At 40.3% G+C, this 20,402-nt stretch overlaps 1 protein-coding gene across 3 annotated transcripts in view; it reads right to left on the bottom strand.

Annotated features, from left to right (window-relative positions):
• Nucleotides 1-20,402, bottom strand: part of ltbp1 (latent transforming growth factor beta binding protein 1) — a 399,304-nt gene that overhangs the window by 151,278 nt on the left and 227,624 nt on the right. For 2 of the 3 annotated variants that reach the window (XM_052011302.1, XM_052011304.1), the window contains 5 exons: nucleotides 17,204-17,368; nucleotides 10,413-10,652; nucleotides 3,146-3,168; nucleotides 2,022-2,112; nucleotides 1,344-1,442 (listed from right to left, as the gene is read on the bottom strand). In XM_052011302.1, coding sequence (XP_051867262.1) covers nucleotides 1,344-1,442; nucleotides 2,022-2,112; nucleotides 3,146-3,168; nucleotides 10,413-10,652; nucleotides 17,204-17,368 — 618 coding nt within the window. The remainder of the gene's footprint in view (nucleotides 1-1,343; nucleotides 1,443-2,021; nucleotides 2,113-3,145; nucleotides 3,169-10,412; nucleotides 10,653-17,203; nucleotides 17,369-20,402) is intronic. The other variant, XM_052011303.1, reaches the window with a different exon arrangement.

Raw genomic sequence — 20,402 nt, 5'->3', positions numbered from 1 at the left:
AATGCTCTCAGCAGTTAAAAGCCCTCATTATTTACAAATTCTGTCATTTTGGGGAGAAATCACATCCAGAAATTACTTCTGACAATGTGATGTAAGTGATTTTATCTTTATTTGCAGGCCACTTGATGTAAGAAGGTGTGGAAGGAAATCTGGTTGTTGGTTACACCAGTGACAGTCACCAATTATATTGACCTCCCACATATTCCCTTCTATTCATCGTTATGGAGCTGAAGGGAAGTGCAGCTGGCGGCCACACACTTAACACTGGAAATAGAGGTCAACTACAGCCCCCAAAAAGTATACATATTTCACTTGTCGTCACTTTTGACTGAAGTGCAGAACTTAAAAGTTCCTCACTCTTTCTAAATGTCCTGCTTTTGCAATCAAATTATTAAAGGCAGTGTCTGTAATCCAAAGTTACTTCTCCTTACAGCCAAACATAAGCTACTTGAAATTGAACATCTTCCAATCAGATAAAATTATATATTTTCTCAATGCATGCCAATACCGGTAGCAGCAAAAGGAGCAGGGCTCTAAGAACAAAGCTTAGGTCATACCTTCACAGTCCTCAAGTGGACTGGAGAGAGATTTTGCAAGAGATGCAATAGTAACCTAAACAAAAAAGTCTTCAAGTAACTCACAATATGAATTTGTTCATTCAAAAAGATTACCAAAGATGTAACTGTATCCTGCAATTCATACAAGCCAGTACATGGTTCAAATGGGCAAAGTTTTGGGAGCTTCAGCTAAATGTTAGGAAATCAGGAGTAAGAAAGTTAGGGGATAGGGGTGGGGGTGGCTGGGTGGTAAGTTGATCTTTTACCTTCAGTGGGTCATATTTTTGTTAAGTAGGTTACTGGCTATATCCATTAAAGTAGTTTAAAGAGATTTGGGTAAGAACTGGGTGGGCTTGTGAGGAAGACTGCACTGAGAGATATGGTGGAAACCACTGAGGGATGTGGTACAAACTCAGAAAGGATGGCTTCTTCAATCTAATGACGCTTCCCAATTTTATATGTATATTATCCTGTCAATTAGTATCCCACTTCAGATCATTGCTTTACCTGGGAGAAGTTTAATGCTTCTATTAGTTAACTTGCTCATGATCCAAAGGAAAATTAGTCCACATCAGGACACAAAGAGATAACTGAAAATATGGTTCTTTATTATCTGTTTGTAGCAAAGGACATCCACTCCCATTGGTAATTTCCTCCACTACTTCTTCTGTTGTAACCACAGCAGAACGTCAGCAGAAGCACTGGCTTGTCCTGAATTTCCCAATGGTAGTCTTGGTAGCCAATCGGGAGGGAGAGAGAAACTCCCACTACTTATGTTTACTGTACCTGCAACTTGAGTAGATGCAATGAAATGAGTCAAGCTTGAAGCAGACACCTCATGAGCAATGTGGACTGGGCTTGGTGGGGAGGATTTTTCCACCACTTCTGTGAAAGGCAGAAAGATACAAACATCAGCAGCAAATAGTACAGCAAAAAGTTTTTTTAAAAAATGCATTAAATGCCACTTTTTCTGGAAAGACAGCTGGAGCAACAATGGACAAAGGTTTCAAATCACAGTAAAATTTCATAATGATGTTGCAGCATAATTGATGGACAAGGCTACCCAACATTTGCAGACTGCCTGCAGAAATGATCAATAGTAAGAGCCTTTTCTATTCTGTGCAATTACATGGCAGCATGTCCTTGACCTGGACTGTACAGCCCTCCATAAGGAACAGATGGAGAAGAGAGTTTAGAGACGAGCTGGGGAAGAAAGGGTTTTAGGAACTTTCATGCTCAGCTGGCCCTGTTAAGATTCAGGAGTAGTTATTTCCAAAGCCCAGGCTGTGTCAAATGGAAAATCAGCGCTTGACTGAAATATACCAACAGACACGGTTAACAGTCCCATGCATTCAACAAACCAGAAATAGACCCACAGTTATAAACCCTGTTGCTACAGCTGCACACAGAGAAAGGAAACATCAGTATATGGTGTTAGTTAGTTGTGATAAAAAGAGAACATACCAGGGAAGTCAGAGTCTATCTGTATCGTACTAATACTGGGAGATAGCTGGGGCAGACTGGATTCTGCAACTACCTTCTCCTTTTCAAGTTCCTAAATGCAAACAAAAGATTTTTTCTATTATTATTTTAACGGCAGACATGTTTTGGAAAAAAAACACTAGTCCGAAAACCACTCGCCTAACGTAACAATCAGCCAAATCTTAATGTAGCCAGCGATTACCATATCCTATTAAAGCATTTTTAGATCAGGCAGAGCCAAAATTGGTCCCATGGTATATCCTTTATTTCAGGGAATCATCTGTATGTGGTATTCTATCATCATAAAATATTGTTAACCTAAACCATTACATCTGCTTCTCACTCTACAGATGCTGTCTGACCTGCTGAGTATCTCCAATATTTTATGGTTCTGACTGTCCATCTCTTACTCTTTATCCTTTTGTTTGTCCGAGTCTTCCTATTAATTTGTTTCTGTCCACATCTCTTCCATTTCTCTTTTCCCAATTCCCACCTTGCTCTTTCTTGTTCTCTCCATTTCTGTCCACTTTCCCTTCTTCATTTCTGCCATACAATCTCTTCATTTCATCCTTCCCTCAATCTCTTCACTAGTGTCTTCAATTTCCCCTGACTCTTTTATGTCCTTCTTAACTTTTCATCTGCCTCTCTTCATTCATACTTCTCCCCACATTTCTCTCTAATTTTTCTTTTGGCACTACTTTTTTTTTGAAAATTTACCTTTCCTAACTTTGTTTTTACATGAGTAGTCTGATTTTAACACTATGGATGGAGAATACTTCTGTAAATATTAATGTCCACTTTAGCTTTACAAATCAAACCAGCAAGACAGGCGAGTCTCAGCTTCCTTCTATAATACCCATCTGGGTTTTTTCCAGTCATTCATACACTGGGCCTCCTACACTCATTCTGGAGACTGGCTGTAAACCATGCCTATCTATGGGAGATGTTGGCATTGGATGCATCAAAGTCATCGCTGACACACTTCCTCTAACAAACACTAAACAACCTCCTCACTGAAAACACATGCTAAGCATTCAATTATAGAAGTGAGGCATTTATATTGAATCGAATCACTTTGCTGCTATAATCACAGGACTGCAACCTACCTGTTCTGGTGTAGTGGTGCCCACTGTAATAAAAAGATGACAAAAAGAGGGGTTAGTCCTGGGAAATGGAACATGATTTTTCACATAAAACATAAAGTTCAATTTTTTTCATGCAATGTTACAAAATACTGCATTTGCAAGATTTTGGAAAAACTTCAAAGAAAATTAAGCAAAACGTTGAGTCACTTTGGATTAGCTGAAATAGAAAAAAGATTGGTTGAGAAAGTACAATATCCTGTGACTATGAACTGCTCTCGATTAATGGCATGTGAAAAGAGGACTGGACCTAACTTTGTCCCAGAATTTGTTTCAAGCTGATGCAGAATAGTAGATGAAAAGTACTCAGTCTGGTAAAACCTTCACTACTTTCCGTAATCACAAGCTTTACCCCTTCCTTGAGTAGGGAAACTCACCTGTACACAATATTCCAATGTGATCTCATCAGGGCTCTATGTAATTGGAACAAAACACTTCTACACTTGTACTCAAATCCTCTCACAATAAAGGCCAACACACCATATGCCTTTCCAATTGCTTGCTGTAACTGTATGTCATCTCTCAGTTATTCATGTACAAGGACCACCTTGGACCCTCTGAACACTAAAGTGGATGACATCACTTTTTTTTCCACAATTATTCCCTAATATTCCTCATCCATTCACTTAAAATGTTTATATTCCCTAAAGCCTCTCCACTTCTTCCTCACAGTACATGCTTTATATGATGTGCAAACTTAGATACATTACACATGATTATGGCACCTTACTCATCACAGTCACACAATGCAAAAATAACCCTTTCATTCCTGCTGTCCATTTTCTATCTGTTAACCAATCCTCAATCCATGGAAAAATATTATCTCCAATAACATGCACTCTAATTTTGTTAATAATCTTTAGAGTGGCATGTTCTCAAAGCCCTTCCAAATACACCACATCCTCTGATTCACCTTTTCCTTTTCTACTATTTACAATCTCAAAACTCTAATTTGTCAAACATCATTTTCCTCTCATATTCCTTTTATGTTGACTCTGTCCAATGTTATTATTATTTCTACATGCCCTGTTACCACTTCCTTAATAGTAGATTGCATAACTTTCCCTACAACAGATAACAGGCTAATTGGTTTATAGTTCCCTATTTTCTCTCTCCCTCCTTTCTTAAATAGTGGGTCACCTTTGCTACCTTCCAAACTATGGGAACCATTCTAGAATCCATGGAATTTCGGAAGATGACAAACATAAATCACTATCTCCACAACCATCCCCTTCAAAAACATATGATATAGCTCATCAGGCACAAGGATTTATTGCCTTTCAATCCCATTAATTTCTCCAATACTAATCTTTTACCAACACTAATTTCTTTGAGCTCCGCATTCACTCAAATCCTGTGGTTCTGCACTATTTCTGGGAGGTTTTTTATGCTATCTTCCATGAAGACAGACATAAAACATTCCTTAATTTTTTTTCTGTAAATGCCTTATTCTCAGGAAAATAGCAGAAGCAGTCCATCCCATCCCTCATGTCTGCCCTGATATTCGATACACTTAACAGCTGATCTGTCCCAGTTCTCAACTCTTCTTCTAAGTCAGTTCCTCATAGCCCTCAACTTCCCAGCCTTTCAAAAATGTATCTATGTCTTCTTTAAATATCTCCTATGATTAAACCTCCCTTTCAGTCTATTGTCCTTACCCGGTCTAGTCTCCATGCGACCCACAGACCCACAAGAATGCCTTGAGAACTTACCTAATACCCAACTGCTATGTCAAGGTATTGTAGAAGTCCCTTCATTTTAAGAATGCAGGCATCCTAGAAGGTAACTCACCACCACCTTCTCAAGGGCAATTAGGGACAGGCATTATATGTTGGCATTGCCAATGAAGCCCACACTCCATATGTGAATAATCTTAAGAGTACTGTCATTGGTCTAGTAGGTGACATGTTGGCCAATTTCAAGAGCCATCCCAAATTCCCAAGGAACTAGTTGGAGGAGAGAAGATAGAAATGTCAACATGTTGACTACACCCCATCCCTCCGAGTTCACTGTCTAGGTGAGATAGAGGAAGGCAGCTGCTGACCCTGTAACTATTTGGCAGCAGAGCCATTACCTTCAGGTAGGATGGGACAGAACTAAATTAGGAAAAATGAACTGTAATAATTGATTTTAATCATTTTTCATTTTATAAAGGACCCACGCAGTCAAATAATAAATCAAATCAAAGATTATTTCAGACACAAATATACCCCTGTCTGCATCTCATTAAACACTGAGTCTGCTTTCTTTGCTGTTGTGTAGAACACTGTTTTCCCAGACAAAGCTTACATTGTATTCTAACAACAGCTGACTCAGTCAACAAGCATATTAAAAGACTTTACTCCACTGGAATTCTTACCTTCAATTAAGATTGTATTAAGGTTTTTTTTGAACTGCCTGCCTGCCTGTTTCAGCCTGTAACTTTTTGAGTCAAATTGGCAGCAGCATTTTCCAAACAGAAACCCGGACAAGATGATAAATATTATGCAGAGTTAAATGTAGCTAATTGATGGAGTGACAAGGAAAAGTCAGAACCATTAGATACCACACAGTCTCCAACACTGCAAGCTCTGTTAAACATTCAATATTTCTAAAGACAGGTGCTCCATGAAGGGATTGGCAAAGAAGACCGAGATTTATTATGGGATCGATCTCTTCTCCGACGAGGTGCCATGATTACAGGTCCAACAAAACACCAAATTTACATTTGCAGGCGCTGTGTATTTAGAATAAAAATTAAATCCACAAATAATTAATAAATTATTTGTGGATTTCATTTTTATTCTAAGTACACAGCAGCTGCCCTCATGGTGTTTTCGCAGCTTTGAAATTTGGCCTTGAAGGTTTGTCAAAGGAAGTATTTCTTTTGGTGACACAACAGACTGCAAATGGTGTAATCTGGTGCAAAAAATAAAACAAACTACTGGAGGAGATCAGTGGATCAAGCAGATCTGTGGAGGCAAAGGGATAGTTGATGTTTCAGATCGAGACCCTGCATCAGCACTTCTATGTATTTCTTTTACATTGTAAGCAGATGAGGATGTTATCATTGTGCCTGACTGCAACACTTTTAAAGCACCTTTAATGCAGTGACAGGTTCTCAGGAACTTCCCTTGGGAAAAGTACAAAAGGGATATACAGCAGGAACTGGAAACAAAGGAAGATGGTATGGCCAAGGCAGCAAATTTTAAGAACACTTGCAGCAAATGTTCTGATTGCTCCAACTCGGCAGCAAAGTGGGGAGGAGAAGGAAGGTGGGAGAACTCAGGAAATGTTCAAACATCCAGCCCTGGAGTCATGGACTGGAGGAGGTTACAGAGGTGGTCTGATGCCATCTGATAACAGTGGCAAGAGTTTACCCAACATGACAGGACCAGGATGTGATGTCGTGCATGAGAGCAACTGAACAATGGAACAGAAGGTGGCCATGTATCCCCTGTCCTGCTATTCAACAAGTTCAAGGCTGATCTGTAACCTAACTCCATAAACCTGCCATTAACCCTTAATAGCTTTGATTATCAAGAATGTATTAATCTCAAATTTAAGATTAAAATTTGACCTAGAACCCCTTAGGACTTGTGAGAGTTCTCAATTTCCACTACCTCTGCAATATGGACTTGCTTCCTCTGAAAGGAACTTCACCCCTGTAAAGCCTGACTCTAACATTTAGACCAGTCCTCGTGGTCCAAGACTCCACAACCAGTGGTAGTAGTTTCTTTCTATATACCCTACCAGTTTCCCTGAATATCAGGAAAGCCTGAACCTAATCATCCCTTTACTTTCTAAATTCCAAGGAATACAATTCTAGTCTATTAATTTCTCTTTGCATTTTGTCTTTTGTAGTATAATTATTACTCTAAGAAATCTACGCTGAACTTCTCTCATGACAAATATATTCTTCCTGATGAGTATGTGCAGAACCCACATCCAGTTCCAATCAGAGTACAACTAAAGCTTTGGTCTTAGACCACTGAAGAGTAGGTTCACAATATCAACAGTATTGTCAGCCCAACCCATTTAAAGTGCCGTGGTTTACATCTTTACAAAAACAAGATTGTGATTGAAATCTTGGCAAGTGTGTAGGATGATCTCCATGGTCCAAGCCAACTTTTATTTGATACTTTTAAGATCATATTAGATGCCCTATGTTAAAGCAGCACTGAGCAAAGTTTGATAGAAATTTATTGAGCTTATATTAATATCACAAGGTTTAAGTGTGCCTGAACCATCAATAACCATATATTCACCAATGGCCAAGTGCAGCAACGTTTGTGCACTCACTTCTGTGCAAAATAACAGCCCTTAAATACAGGGAGGTCTCTGGTGCAAGGAAGCACACCAAACAGAAGGTTTTTAAAAGAAAATTAATACTAGGAAGCACACAGATATATTCTTTGTCATAACTTGCTTTGTTTCAGCTGGACGGAAGGCATTGAAGAATAGCTCAAAAATACAACAAATGTCAAAGAAATCCAGATAAATGAAGATGTAATAAGACCCAACTTCTGGTCTGTTGGGAAGCATCAAGAGATTCCAACCAACAATGGGAGACCAGTTGTGTTGCAACTTCAATGATGGTCCACTGAGATATGCAATGCCCAGATCAGTCTGGCATTAGGAATTTAATAACTGCACCAATGATTAATACTGAGACCACTAATTGTAGGAACAAGCAGTACTGAGACCTCAATGACTACAGTGACACGTGGCACCAGGAGTTCACTGACTGTAGGAACAAAGGGGACTATGACATCATTGGCCATAAGAACAGGCTAATGAAACTGCATTGACTAAGAAAACACAGTGCAGCAACACTGACTGCAGGGACACAGGGTCCTGGGACCTCATTGACTGCAGGAATGGGGGAATGAGGATATAATGGACTGTAGGTTAAGATGATAATGAGATCTTGCTGTCTGTAGGGTCAGCAAGTGTTTGAAGTTCACTGAATGTAGGGGCAGGTAATACTAGGAGCACAATAACATAGGCACAGGTGGTACTGGGAGTGCCCTGACAAAAGGGATAGGGTGATTCCTAAGTGTCCCCTGAAATGGCCCAGCAAGCCACTCCATTCAAGGACATTTAGGGATGGGCAATAAATGCCAGCCCAGCTAGCGATCACTGCATCCTAGTAACAAATTAAAAGAAGTTATGAGTGGATCTGCAGAGAGCAGCTTGCAACGAGTCGCCACACTCCAGCATCATTTTGCAATATCTTGTTATAAGACTATTGAACAGTCCCCTAGTACAATAAGATGGACTCTTGACTTCACAATCTACCTTGTTATGACCTTGCGCCTTATTGTCTACCTGCACTGCACTTCCTCTGTACCTGTAACACTTTATCCTGCATTCTATTATTGTTTTACCTTGTACTGCCTCAACGCACTGTTGTAATGAATTGATCTGTATGAATGGTACGCAGGACGTTTTTCACTGTACCTCAGTACATGTGACTATAATAAACCAATTTAGCAACTTAAGAGTGAAAACAGAACAGGTTCACTGGGGATGAGACAGAGTAGGAGGCAGATATTACACAGGCTATAGAAAATGTTTAGTTCCAGGAAACAATGCATGTTTCTTGGTGGGAGCACAAGCATACTTAAGTTCTGAAGGTGTTCAATATTTGTGCCTACTTACGAGGAGCCACTGAACAACAGTCAAAGCAAGAGTGTGTCAACACCCTGAGGGGAAATTAGAACTGAAGTATGTGTTCCATCTCTGCAAGGCCCTGACTGTAACATGCCCGTACAGTCTACCCTTGTGGATTCAGATTTCTTTTGTGCAGTCTTCCAATACCATTTGCATTCTGTCAGCTCCTCAGAATTTAGGAATCTCCCATTACTCACTCTCATTGAGTAAGAAAACCGATATTGTACAGATTATTCTGGTGGGTTTGGCAAGACAGAGATAATATTTTAAAAGAATTCTGCACTTAACTTTCTTTTAAAACATCGGTTACCTTCTGCTGAGTAATGAGATGGGCTCAGTGAAAGTCAATTGGATTTATGTTTCCAGAATATTCATTTTTAAGATGAATTCAGTATCCTTACAATCCTTTCTAAACACATAGAGTCATGCAATCGCAGACTTTTACAGCACAGGGAAGGGTAGTCAGCCCAGTGTGCCCATGCTAAATATCATAGTGTTCATTTTCTCTGTTCTGTTAAGTATCTCAAAGATGTTTACTTTCTCTGACTTAAGATGGTTGCTTAGGATAATCCTTATCATAAGCAATGGCCATGGAACAGAGGATCTCTATAATGACAAGCCTTGGAAGGAAATAAACATGATGGAACAATCTGGGTTACTTTATGGCAGATCAGTTAGTTGTCTGTGATATGCCAGAAAGCTAATTTCCTTGCTATATCAGACAAGGCAGATGATAAAAGATTTTAAACTCAGAACTGCTGGAAGCCACTGAAAATTGACGGAATTCACTCTCAAGCTGCTTGCATCACATGTTGGTTTATACAGTGATGCTGTTACCTAATTTTATTAAGTCCCGTGACTCAAAGGCCTGTCTTAAAACTTATGTATCACGCTTGTGCCATCACTTGTCTATGAAATGCATGGACTGCATCAAATATTATATCCATAAACTTGCATTTTGTACCATTTTTCATGACTTCAGGTCATCCTAGACTGACTCATAGCCAAAGCTCGTAACCACTTTAGGCATAGCACAATCCAATAAACATGAATGAGATAAAGCAACAAGGAACCTGTTTAGGTGACACTGGCAAACAATGCTGGGGACATTGGGAAGAAATCCCTTTTTCTTCCTCAAATACTGCTGTGGGATATCTTGCATCCTATGCTTAACTTCTCATCCAAAAATACTGATGGATGATAATAGAATATTTATTTAATCATAGTAAGCCTTGCATGATTATCCTTTTATGCCACTTTTATTTTTAACTGTGATATACAATATTAGCATTGCAGACTTTAAAATTATGTTATGGCCTGAGATGCAACAAACACTTCAGATATTTCCATCTCCAAGTTCAGTTTTATTGGATCTCAGTCTGACCACTGGATTTCCAGAGTCCTGGACAGTGATGGCCAGGCACAAATGTAATTATGAGTGCTCTTTATTTATCTCAATGAGGAGCAGGATTGCCATCACAGTTTGCTAATAGCACATAAAGCAATTAGGTTAAGCCCTGCAGAGGCAGCTTTCTCTTTTATCTGAGGCCAACTAAAAAATTGAACATCTCCTTACCTTCTGGGATTATCACCTCAGGCTGTGGGGTTTGAATAGAGGAGAAAGCCTCCAAAGGTTGCTCTGGTGGAACTTGTGCTGGAGTGGGTATCGGCTCAGAGTGTTTAATCATGGGGTGAGTCATTGCAGAATCAGGAACTCTGTGGACCTTAACATCAGGCCGAGGTTTGACGGTCACCTTCTTGAATGTTTGACTAACATGGTATCCCATTCCACCAGGACAGATTTGCTTGAAGGCAGCTGCTTAGGACAAGATAAAAATATGATTAGCATAATTTAAATGTACCATCCCTTCCTTTACACACATATAGAGAGTCACAGACTCATACAGCACAGTACAGGCCCTTCGGCCCACAATGTTGTGCTGACAGTTTATCCTGTTCTAAAATATATCTAACCCTTCCCTCCCACATAGCCCTCCATTTCTCTACCATTCATGTGTCTATCTAAGAGTCTCTTAAATGTCCCTAATGTATCTGCCCCCACAACCTCTACCAGCACTGCGTTCCACACTCTGTGTAAAAAACATACCCCTGACATTTCCCTTGTATCTTTCTCCAATCTCCTTAAAATTATGCCCCCTCATGTTAGCCATTGTTGCCCTGGGAAAAAGTCTCTGACTGTCCACTCGATCTATGCCTCTTATCATCTTGTACACCTCTATCAAGTCACCTCATCTTCCTCCTCCTCTCCAAAGAGAAAAGCCCTAACTCACTCAACTTATCCTCATAAGGCATGCTCTCCAATCCAGGCAGCATCCTGCTAAATCTCCTCTGCACCCTCTATGAAGCTCCAAGTGTGGTCTAACTAGAGTTCTATACAGCTGCAACATTACCTCGTGGCTCTTGAACTCAATACCCCGACTAATGAAGGCCAACACACCATATGCCTTCTTAACAACCCTATCGACCTGAGCAGCAATCTTGAGGGATCTATGGACGTGGACCCCAAGGTCCCTCTGTTCATCCACACTGCTAAGAGTCCTGCCATTAACCTTGTATTCTGCTTTCAAATTCCATCTCCTGAAGTGTATCACTTCACACTTTTCTGGGTTGAACTCCATCTGCCACTTCTCAGCCCAGCTCTGCATTCTATCAATATCCTGTTGTAATCTACAGCAACCTTCTACACTATCGATAACACCACTAACCTTTGTACCATCAACAAACTTACTAACCCACTCTTCCACATCCTCATCCAAGTCATTTATAAAAATAACAAAGAGCAGGGGTCCTAGAACAGATCCCTGCAGAACACCACTGGTCACCGACCTCCAAGCAGAATACGCTCCGTCTACCACCACCCTCTGTCTTCTATGAGCGAGTCAATTCTGAATCCACACAGCCAAGTTTCCCTGGATCCCATATCTCCTGACTTTCTGAATGAGCCTTCCATTAGGAACCTTATTAAACACCTTACTAAAATACATGTACACTACATCCACTGCTCTACCTTCAGCAATGTGCTTTGTCACATCGTCAGAGAATTCAATCAGGCTTGTGAGGCACGATCTGCCCCTCACAAAGCCATGCTGACTCTCCCTAATCAGCCTATGCTTCTCCAAATGCCCATAAATCCTGTCTCTAAGAATCTTCTCCAGTAATTTGCCCACTACTGAAGTAAGACTCACTGGTCTGTAATTACCAGAGTTATCCCTACTCCCTTTCTTAAACAAAGGAACAAGATTTTCCACCCTCCAATCATCTGCCACTACTCCTGTGGCCAGTGAGGACGCAAAGATCATCACCAAAGGCGCAGCAATCTCTTCCCTCATTCCCGTAATAACCTTGGATATATCCCGTCCCACCCCAGTGACTTATCTATCCTAATGTTTTTCAAAAGTTCCAGCACATCCTCTTTCCTCACGTCGACATGCCCTAGCGTATCAGCCTATCATACACCATCCTCACAAACATCAAGGTCTTTCTCACTGGTGAATACTGAAGCAAAGTATTCATTAAGGACCTCCCCTACCTCTTCCAACTCCAGGCACATGTTTCCTCTTTTATCCCTGATCGGTCCTACCCTCACTCTAGTCATCCTCTTATTCTTCACACACGTGTAGAACGCCTTGGGGTTTTCCTTGATCCCACTTGCCAAGGAAATCTCATGCCCCCTTCTAGCTCTTCTAAGTCCATTCTTAAGCTCCCTCCTGGCTACCTTGTATCGCTCCAGAGCCCATGCTTTCTAAACTTTAGGTAAGCTTATTTCTTCCTCTTGACAAGATATTCTACATCTCTTGTCAACCATGGTTCCTTCACCCTACCATTCTTACCCTGCCTCAATGGGACAAATCTGTCCAGACCACCATGCAAGTATTCCTTAAACAACCTCCACATTTCCATTGTGCACTTCGCCAAAAACATCTGTTCCCAATTTATGCTCCCAAGTTCCTGCCTAATAGCATCAGAATTCCCCCTCCCCCACTTAAATACTTTCCCATATCATCTGCTCCTATCCCTCTCCAAGGCTATGCTAAAGGTTAAGGAGTTATGGTCACTATCTCCAAAATGCTCTCCCACCGAGAGATCTGAAACCTGATCAGGCTCATTGCCTGGTATCAGGTCCAGAATGGCCTCTCCTCTAGTCAGCATGTCCACACACTGTGTCAGGAATCCTTCCTGGACATAACTAACAAACTCCGCCCCATCTATCCCCTTTACACTAAAGAGGTGCCAATAAATATTAGGGAAGTTACAGGGTCCTGACCCAAGCCTGCAGACTCACACAGTTCTGCAATACTTTATAGAACTTATTTTTAGTGTGCAATTTTGTTTTGATGTATTTTGAACCTTTAAAAGAAAATAAATATATGCATTAGCTAAACAGCAAGGAACTGGGCTTCAATGAAAGCATATTTAGTTCATATTTCCTTACAACATAGGCGATCATACAATCCAATGAAGCATGCTGGCTCTCAGAGCAATCCCATTCCCACACTTACTTCCCTGTAAGCTATTCACTCTCACATCCCCCACTCATTCCCGTCTGTTGCAGTGATGGAGAGGGTTTGTGTAAGGGCTGGAAATTGACTTCAATGAAACTGAAGCTGAGGCAGAGTAAAAGATGCAGTTGCTACAACAGTGCTTAGTGCTACCAACCAATAATGTTTTCCTAGGCAATTATCATCCTAAAGCCACCTGACAAGGCTGTTAACCTGTCCCCTGCAAGCTTGTTTAACTGTTCAATTAAATCATGGTCAATCAACACCTTAACTTTATTTACGTGTCTTGGTTCTATAACCCTTATCAAACAATCTAAGCTTAAGAATTTTCAGCTTAACCTCCCCAGCCTTAGCAGGCTAGAGGTAGTTCCAAATTTCCATTAACATTTATGTTAAGAACATCATCTTCAACTTGAACAGCAAACAACAACAGCAACAACTTGGCACCTCAGACATGCATCCCAAGGCACTAAACTGGAATGTACTCAATCAAACATATGATAGTGAGCCGCAGAAAGAGATATCTGGGACAGATGTCTAGAGGCTTGGACAGTGAGGCAAATCTTAAGGAGTCTCTCAAAGGACACAGTGTAGTGAAGCTGAAAATCAGTGGTCAAGGTGACAGAGTGGATTTGTGGATGAAAATTCAGTGCTGTGTCAAACACAACACCAAAGATGCAAACAGTTTGACCAGCAATACTCCTGAAAATGCCAATCAACTTTAAGTTCTCCCACGCACCGATTTTTTAATGCAGCTCTGAACCTTTGCTGTGGCAGGGTGAGGTTTGAAGTTCTACACAACTTCCCCTGCTTCACAGATGTGACTTCAGGATTGAACAGGACTTCCTGCTCAGTTCCACCAGGAAACCCTGCTAGTACTCAGGTGGCCAAATGTGGGATATTAGGTGGACCTTGCCCTTCCCCTGCATTCTCTCACCATCCACCCACTACAGAGCTACAGTGGGAGAAGTCCTATAGTGGCCATGGCATGGCACGCCACCGCCCTTCCCCCACCTCTTCAATATGGTGGTGGGTTAGCTTCTCCCAGTAAAAGCAGAAATATCTTGAGCTATGATCAACTGATTGAGAAATCTCACCACATTTGAAAGGGCAGGAACATCCAACATCTGGTATTGGTATTGGTATCTGCATTCTATTTTGCTGACCCCCCCCCCCAACCAGATGTTGCTCAACCTGCTAAGTTCTTCCAATCATAGCCTGAGCTTCCAATTGCCTGTCACTTTAATTCTCCATCTCATTCCTTCTTCGATCTGGTAAATGGGATTAGTAGTGCTCCATGGTCAGCATGAACATGGCGGGGCAAAGGGCCTGTTTCTGTGCTGTGCTATGACCTCTGTGTCTTTGACCTCCTACATGTTTCCAACAAAGCTCAACATAAACTCAAGGAGCAGCACCTCATCTTTTGTCTGGGCACACTGCAGCCTTTCAAACTCAACACTGAGTTCAAACATTTCAAGTAATTAAAACTCCAATATTTTTATTCCATATTTTCATTAATTCATTCTAAATTCCTGTGGTAATTTCAGATTATTGTTTTGCATTCTTCACCTCCTCTGAGCTTTTGTTACCTTGCAAGATCTCCCTTTTGTCATTTAACCTTCCACCCTTTTATTCCCATCACCTACCTCCCCACTTTATATCAAAATCCCTGCCTTTCTCCAACTTTTCCCAATTCTAATGAATGGTCATCCAGCTGAAATGTTATCACTCCACAGTTGCTGCCTGACCTGCTGAGTATATTCAGTGTTTACTGCTTTAATTTCACATTTCCAGCATCTGATAGTATTTAAATAAAGAACATTTTCCTTTCTTTTCCTTCCATTAATTAAGGAAGAAATTCCAGCCAGTTCTTTAGGGGGTTGTGATTCCTAACCATCTGGAATTTCTATACTCTCCCCAGTTTCTGAACAATCTTTGTAAGGCAGAGCAGCAAGGTGTTCAGTGAGATTATATGCAAAGCGTGAATCATAATCAACAGACTCAAACTATCTGCATCATTTCAAGCTAGTCTGAACATACTAGGGTATATGGATGGTGGTTCACCTGCAAATTATTAGACTCAGGATTTTTATTAAGAGCCTAGAATTTCCCATCAGAAACATATGTTTTACAACCCTATAATGAACTGCAACATCTAAGTACAGACATGCAGGGCTGCATTGTGCACATCAGAAGATGCCAGGTGATCCAGAAAAAAAATGAAAACAAAACAAAAGGAGATTAGCGTAGATGGATGCTTTATGGTCAGGACAAATGTGGTGGGCCAAAGAGCCCATTTCCATGCTGAATAAGTATGAAGGCACAATGATTAAAAGCAAAACCACTGCACAAAGTATGAGCAACTGCAGAGTTTACCAATGGAAACTGTGCAAGCTCTGACCCCACTTGTATCCATTTGTGATACTGGCAACAGTTGTATCTTACAATTGTCGGCCTGTTACCCCGAGTGCCCCGTCTCTCTAATCGCAGAAGCCTGCATAATATGAGGGCTCTCAGAACTAAATGCCTGGACCTTGGAAAAAGCCAAATGGAACAAGGGAACGCAAGGTGAACAATTTGATGCAAGAAAGTCTGGGGGGAAAGTCCCTGCACAACTTGCAAGAAAAGCAGAAGCAGTGGTAGACCATATAGACCCTTGAGCCTGCTCTGCCATTCTATAGGTTGATCTCCTTAAAAACCTGATCACATTTCACTGATGTCACCTGCAGTGCTGAACTAACTGGGAAATCGGATGCTGTTTCTATACAACCACCCACTCCCCCAGCACCCCCTCATCCCTCTTTGGTCTTTGGCAATAGTCTGCATAAAACTAGTTGGCCCTATTTGTTTCAAGACTACAGTTAAATATTAATTTTACTCCAGTGCAGTTCCAAATGTTGGATAATGCTCATTACAAACTTAATTTTTGTTTATTCCTGTGTTTCCTTTCTGTGGTGAGTGCATGGAAAGACTGTCCTCCTTGTACTCTGTCACTTGATTATCCATCACGGATTACTGGACTCTCTATCGGGGAAGCTGGGAAACTGGGAAAATTGGAAGGGGCATATGGATGAGGTTCTGTTGGGAAAAGACACTGGAAAGAAAGTTATAATTCTCTTTTAAATGAATAATTCCAGCCTTCTCTGATCTTCATATTTGTACGTGCAACTGAAAATATCTCAACTCATTCACGGTAATACTTGCATACCACAGAACCTTTTACAACCTATGAGGGAGCCTTCAAAACATAAGAACATGAGGAAAAGCAGAAGTAAGCCATTCGGCCCCTTGTGCCTGCTCTGGACATTCAGTAAGATCATAGTTGATCTTGTACTTCAAAAGCATTTTCCTGCACAAACCTTATATTCCTTAATTCCTTTTATGTCAAAAAAAGACGATGAATCTCTGTGTGCAATATACTCAGTGAGACAAAAAAAAGTAACACTTTCACAAGGGCAGAAAACTCCATTCTAGAGTGTCCAATATAATGTATATCAGTAATTTCCAAGGATCTGAGAAATAAGGCCCTTTGAGTATGTTCTTTTGAGATGAAATGTTCAAGTAAAGCAAGTGTTTTAAAAAATGTCTGCCTCATTCTTGAGCACATGTTTGCATCACTGGCTTGAAATGTCACTTCAGGGAGAAATGCAAAACCAGTAAATGGGGCATCAGCATTCGCCATCAAAAAAAATGCAGCAAATGTACAATTCTATTGTTCAATAATAATCTGACTGCATAGAGTACACAAGCAACACAGTTAACAAAAAAGCAGCCAGCAAAGGAGGACAAAATAGCAGTATCTGTGAAGCAAAATAAAAAGTTACACGCTGTGTTCTCCTGGCCTTACCTGTTCCCAGAATGGGACATTTCTCACAGATTGTGCCCCAGGCCTTGCCAACGCTGCAACAGCACATCTGCTTGCTGAGCTGCACAGACAGAGGGTGCATGCACTGCTTTCCTGCACTGACAAATCGATAGCAGGGCCCTTTCTCTTCAATTAAAAGATTTTCGGCTGCAGCAGAAATAGAAAAGGGAGGGAGGTTGCCAGAAATGATCTAAGAGAAAACAAAAACTGCAGAAATTCCATCACCAGCTAACAAGGACAGAACAGCAAACAAGCTAAAAAAAAACATTAAGGCACAACTCTATGTGAGTGTGCGTGTGTGTGTGTGTGTGTGTGTGTGTGTGTTTGTGTATGCACATTGACATAGACAGATTTGGAGAATCCCTTGTACCAGACTACAGTCCCGGGACCTGAAGCATACATTGGCAGCCATCTGTGAAGTGTTAAGCTCTGTGAAAAGTTGAGTGCCTCAAACAGAAATGTGCAAGCCGTGAGTTCTCTTTACATCCACCTGCATTAGTACAGCAGTAGCTTTAGCACTGAGAAGCAGCACACAAATCAGCTGTTATGCTCTTTAACAAAAAAGAATCAAAACTTCTTTAAAATAAAACAAAACACAGCACTATCTCCGAGGCCACATTATTGAAATGACTTTGGCATGCTTGCAAACCAATCCATTTCATTCAGTTTTGCAGGCAATTGGGACAATTTTATTCTTCACTTCAATCTATGTTTGGTTAGTTATAATCGTATTAGACAAACTGCACACGTAGAATATTTACGTTCTGTTAGATTGTCATTCTTTCTTGTCAAACAGGCCCATTTAGGCCAAGCTATCATGGGACCTAATGTGTAGGTTTAATCCTACTTTCAGCATTCATAAGGATTATCAAGCTTGGTCTGAGGAAAAGCTCGAGCTATCATACCACTGTGACCTTTTGCACATCCCACTCCCACTGATTCTTCAAACAGTAGACAAGAAGCGCCTGAGATCAGTCAACCAGGCCTCTGGAGCTAAACATTCATTCTGGCTCTAAACATTGAAAAGTGGAAATGATAAAGTGGCCCCAAATCAGCAGAATACGGATTGGGAAGCCAAATATTCCTACGGTACAAAGTTCAAAGTGGTTCCCTCCACCTCAATATCAAATGACCAGCAGTGGCATGGATTAGGAATGGTTAGAAAGCCGATGTTTTTTTAAATTTTTTCACAAATTTGGCAAGGACTGCATTTATTCCACATCCCTCAAGGCCTTCCCTCACTGGGCCATTTCAGAGGGAAGTTAAGTTCAAGTATTCATTTTTTTTAAAGATATTTTCGAGCCAGAGGGTTTTTTTTCCCACCACAATAACCTAATAATTTCATGGACACCATTACAGATGCTTATTCTTTATTCCAGATTCTTTAATTAATTGAATTTTAAATTATCTAACTGTTAAATGGGATTTGAACTCTGGTCTTCAGATCCTTAATTGAGGATTGTTCATCTAACAACTTAACCACTATGCCAACCATTGAGGAAATGCCTTCCAGCAGAGGGGATGACCTCAGCATTCATTTTGAAACCAGTCCATTCATTCTGACCATGACTAGTCTGCCATCATCTTTTTTTTAGAAAAGGGAGGAGAATTTTGTGGAGAAATGGTGAGTGCAAATGGTCAACAGAAAGCCCAGTTTTGTAGGTATCTACGTGACTGGTGCTAGACAGAGTTTGATGAAGCATTTGCAATGATGTTGTTCAAGTCTGGGATTGGTGTTAAATCATCTGAAACAACCATGTGCTTTTACCAACTCCCACAGAAAGAAAAGCTACCACTTACCATTTTTTTTAAAGAGATAGTGGAATTTTATACAGGCATTTTGTTAAAATGTAGAACTTATTTTGAACTCATACCTTGCTCCTTTTACATTAAAGACAGCATTTCATAATTGAGTCATAACCATAAACTAACACCAACTGCAACAGAATTATAAAATCAATCTGTTTTGCATTAACTTTCACTCAGTGCCCATGAACATTAATGATATTGTGTACTGGATAGCAATATAAATTGAAAATTCTGGTTCTTGAAAGCTCAGATAGTCATTGCTCTTTGTCCACTTTCTTTTGACAAAAACTACAATCTTGCTCAAAATGTTCAAGCATCAATAATAAAGATGGAAAAGTCCAAGGGGGAGAAACTCATGCTTGGTTACTTGCACTAAAGGTACAACATTGTGGTAGATGTCAATTTCATTGACTAAATAGAACAAAATCTTCGAAGTGAGAGCAAACTCAAGTTTTTACAATATTGTGCAATTAGTGTGAGCAGCCAAAATCAATTTTCTACCTTCAAGTTTACTCTGCAAATGAGAAAGACCTTTTTAAGACACGGATGACACACTGCAAGTTTTTATCACAAGCAGAGTAACCTTGGCTTCCCATCATTTACTGCTGTGTGTTCTGCCGAAATGACAAAAGAGTATTTAAACATACCAAATTAATGATGAGGATTCCTAACTGTGAAAGTTGCAAAGAATTGTGCAGCCCTTTGTGCTGCTTTTGGTACATTACTGTAGCTTTTGACTAACTGTTGTGCTGTCATAAAGAATCAATAGCTTTTCAAGGTTAATGTCAATGACTTAGGCTGGAGGCTTGCAAATATTTCACCTTTGGTCAAAATAAAAACGCAGAGGTAAACACAGCAAATATAAATTTAACTTTGATGGTGGGCAAGCTGGTAGATCCAATAAACATGGAGAAAATATGAACCAATAAAGTCAACATGACATTTTAAAGGAAAATTGTACCTAATGATTGAGTTTCTTGATGAAGTAATAGTGAGAGTTGTTGAGGACACTGCAGTTGTGTGTACATATAGCTTTTTGATGAGGTGGTGGTGATTGATCAGAGTAATGCATTCAATGTAGTATACACGGATTTCAAGGCTTCTGATAAGATACCACATGGCAGGCTTATCAGCAAAGTTGAAGCATGCGTAAAAAGAAGGTACACTGATAACATGGATCCGAAGTTGACTAAATTACAAACAATAGACAGTTATGGTAATTGTTTTCTTTTCAGTTTGGAGGAAGGTAAACAGTGGCATTCCCAGACATCAGTGTTGGGCCCATCATTTTTGATTGATACTAATGACCTTGTGCAAGCCATAATTTCTCAATTTGCAGGTAACACAAAACTTGCCAGTATTGTGAACTTCA

Source organism: Pristis pectinata, chromosome 3 (genome assembly GCF_009764475.1).
Source record: "Pristis pectinata isolate sPriPec2 chromosome 3, sPriPec2.1.pri, whole genome shotgun sequence".
NCBI classification, from domain to species: domain Eukaryota; kingdom Metazoa; phylum Chordata; class Chondrichthyes; order Rhinopristiformes; family Pristidae; genus Pristis; species Pristis pectinata.
Note: the sequence above shows the minus strand (reverse complement) of the source record. Positions and strands in the feature narration are given on the sequence as shown.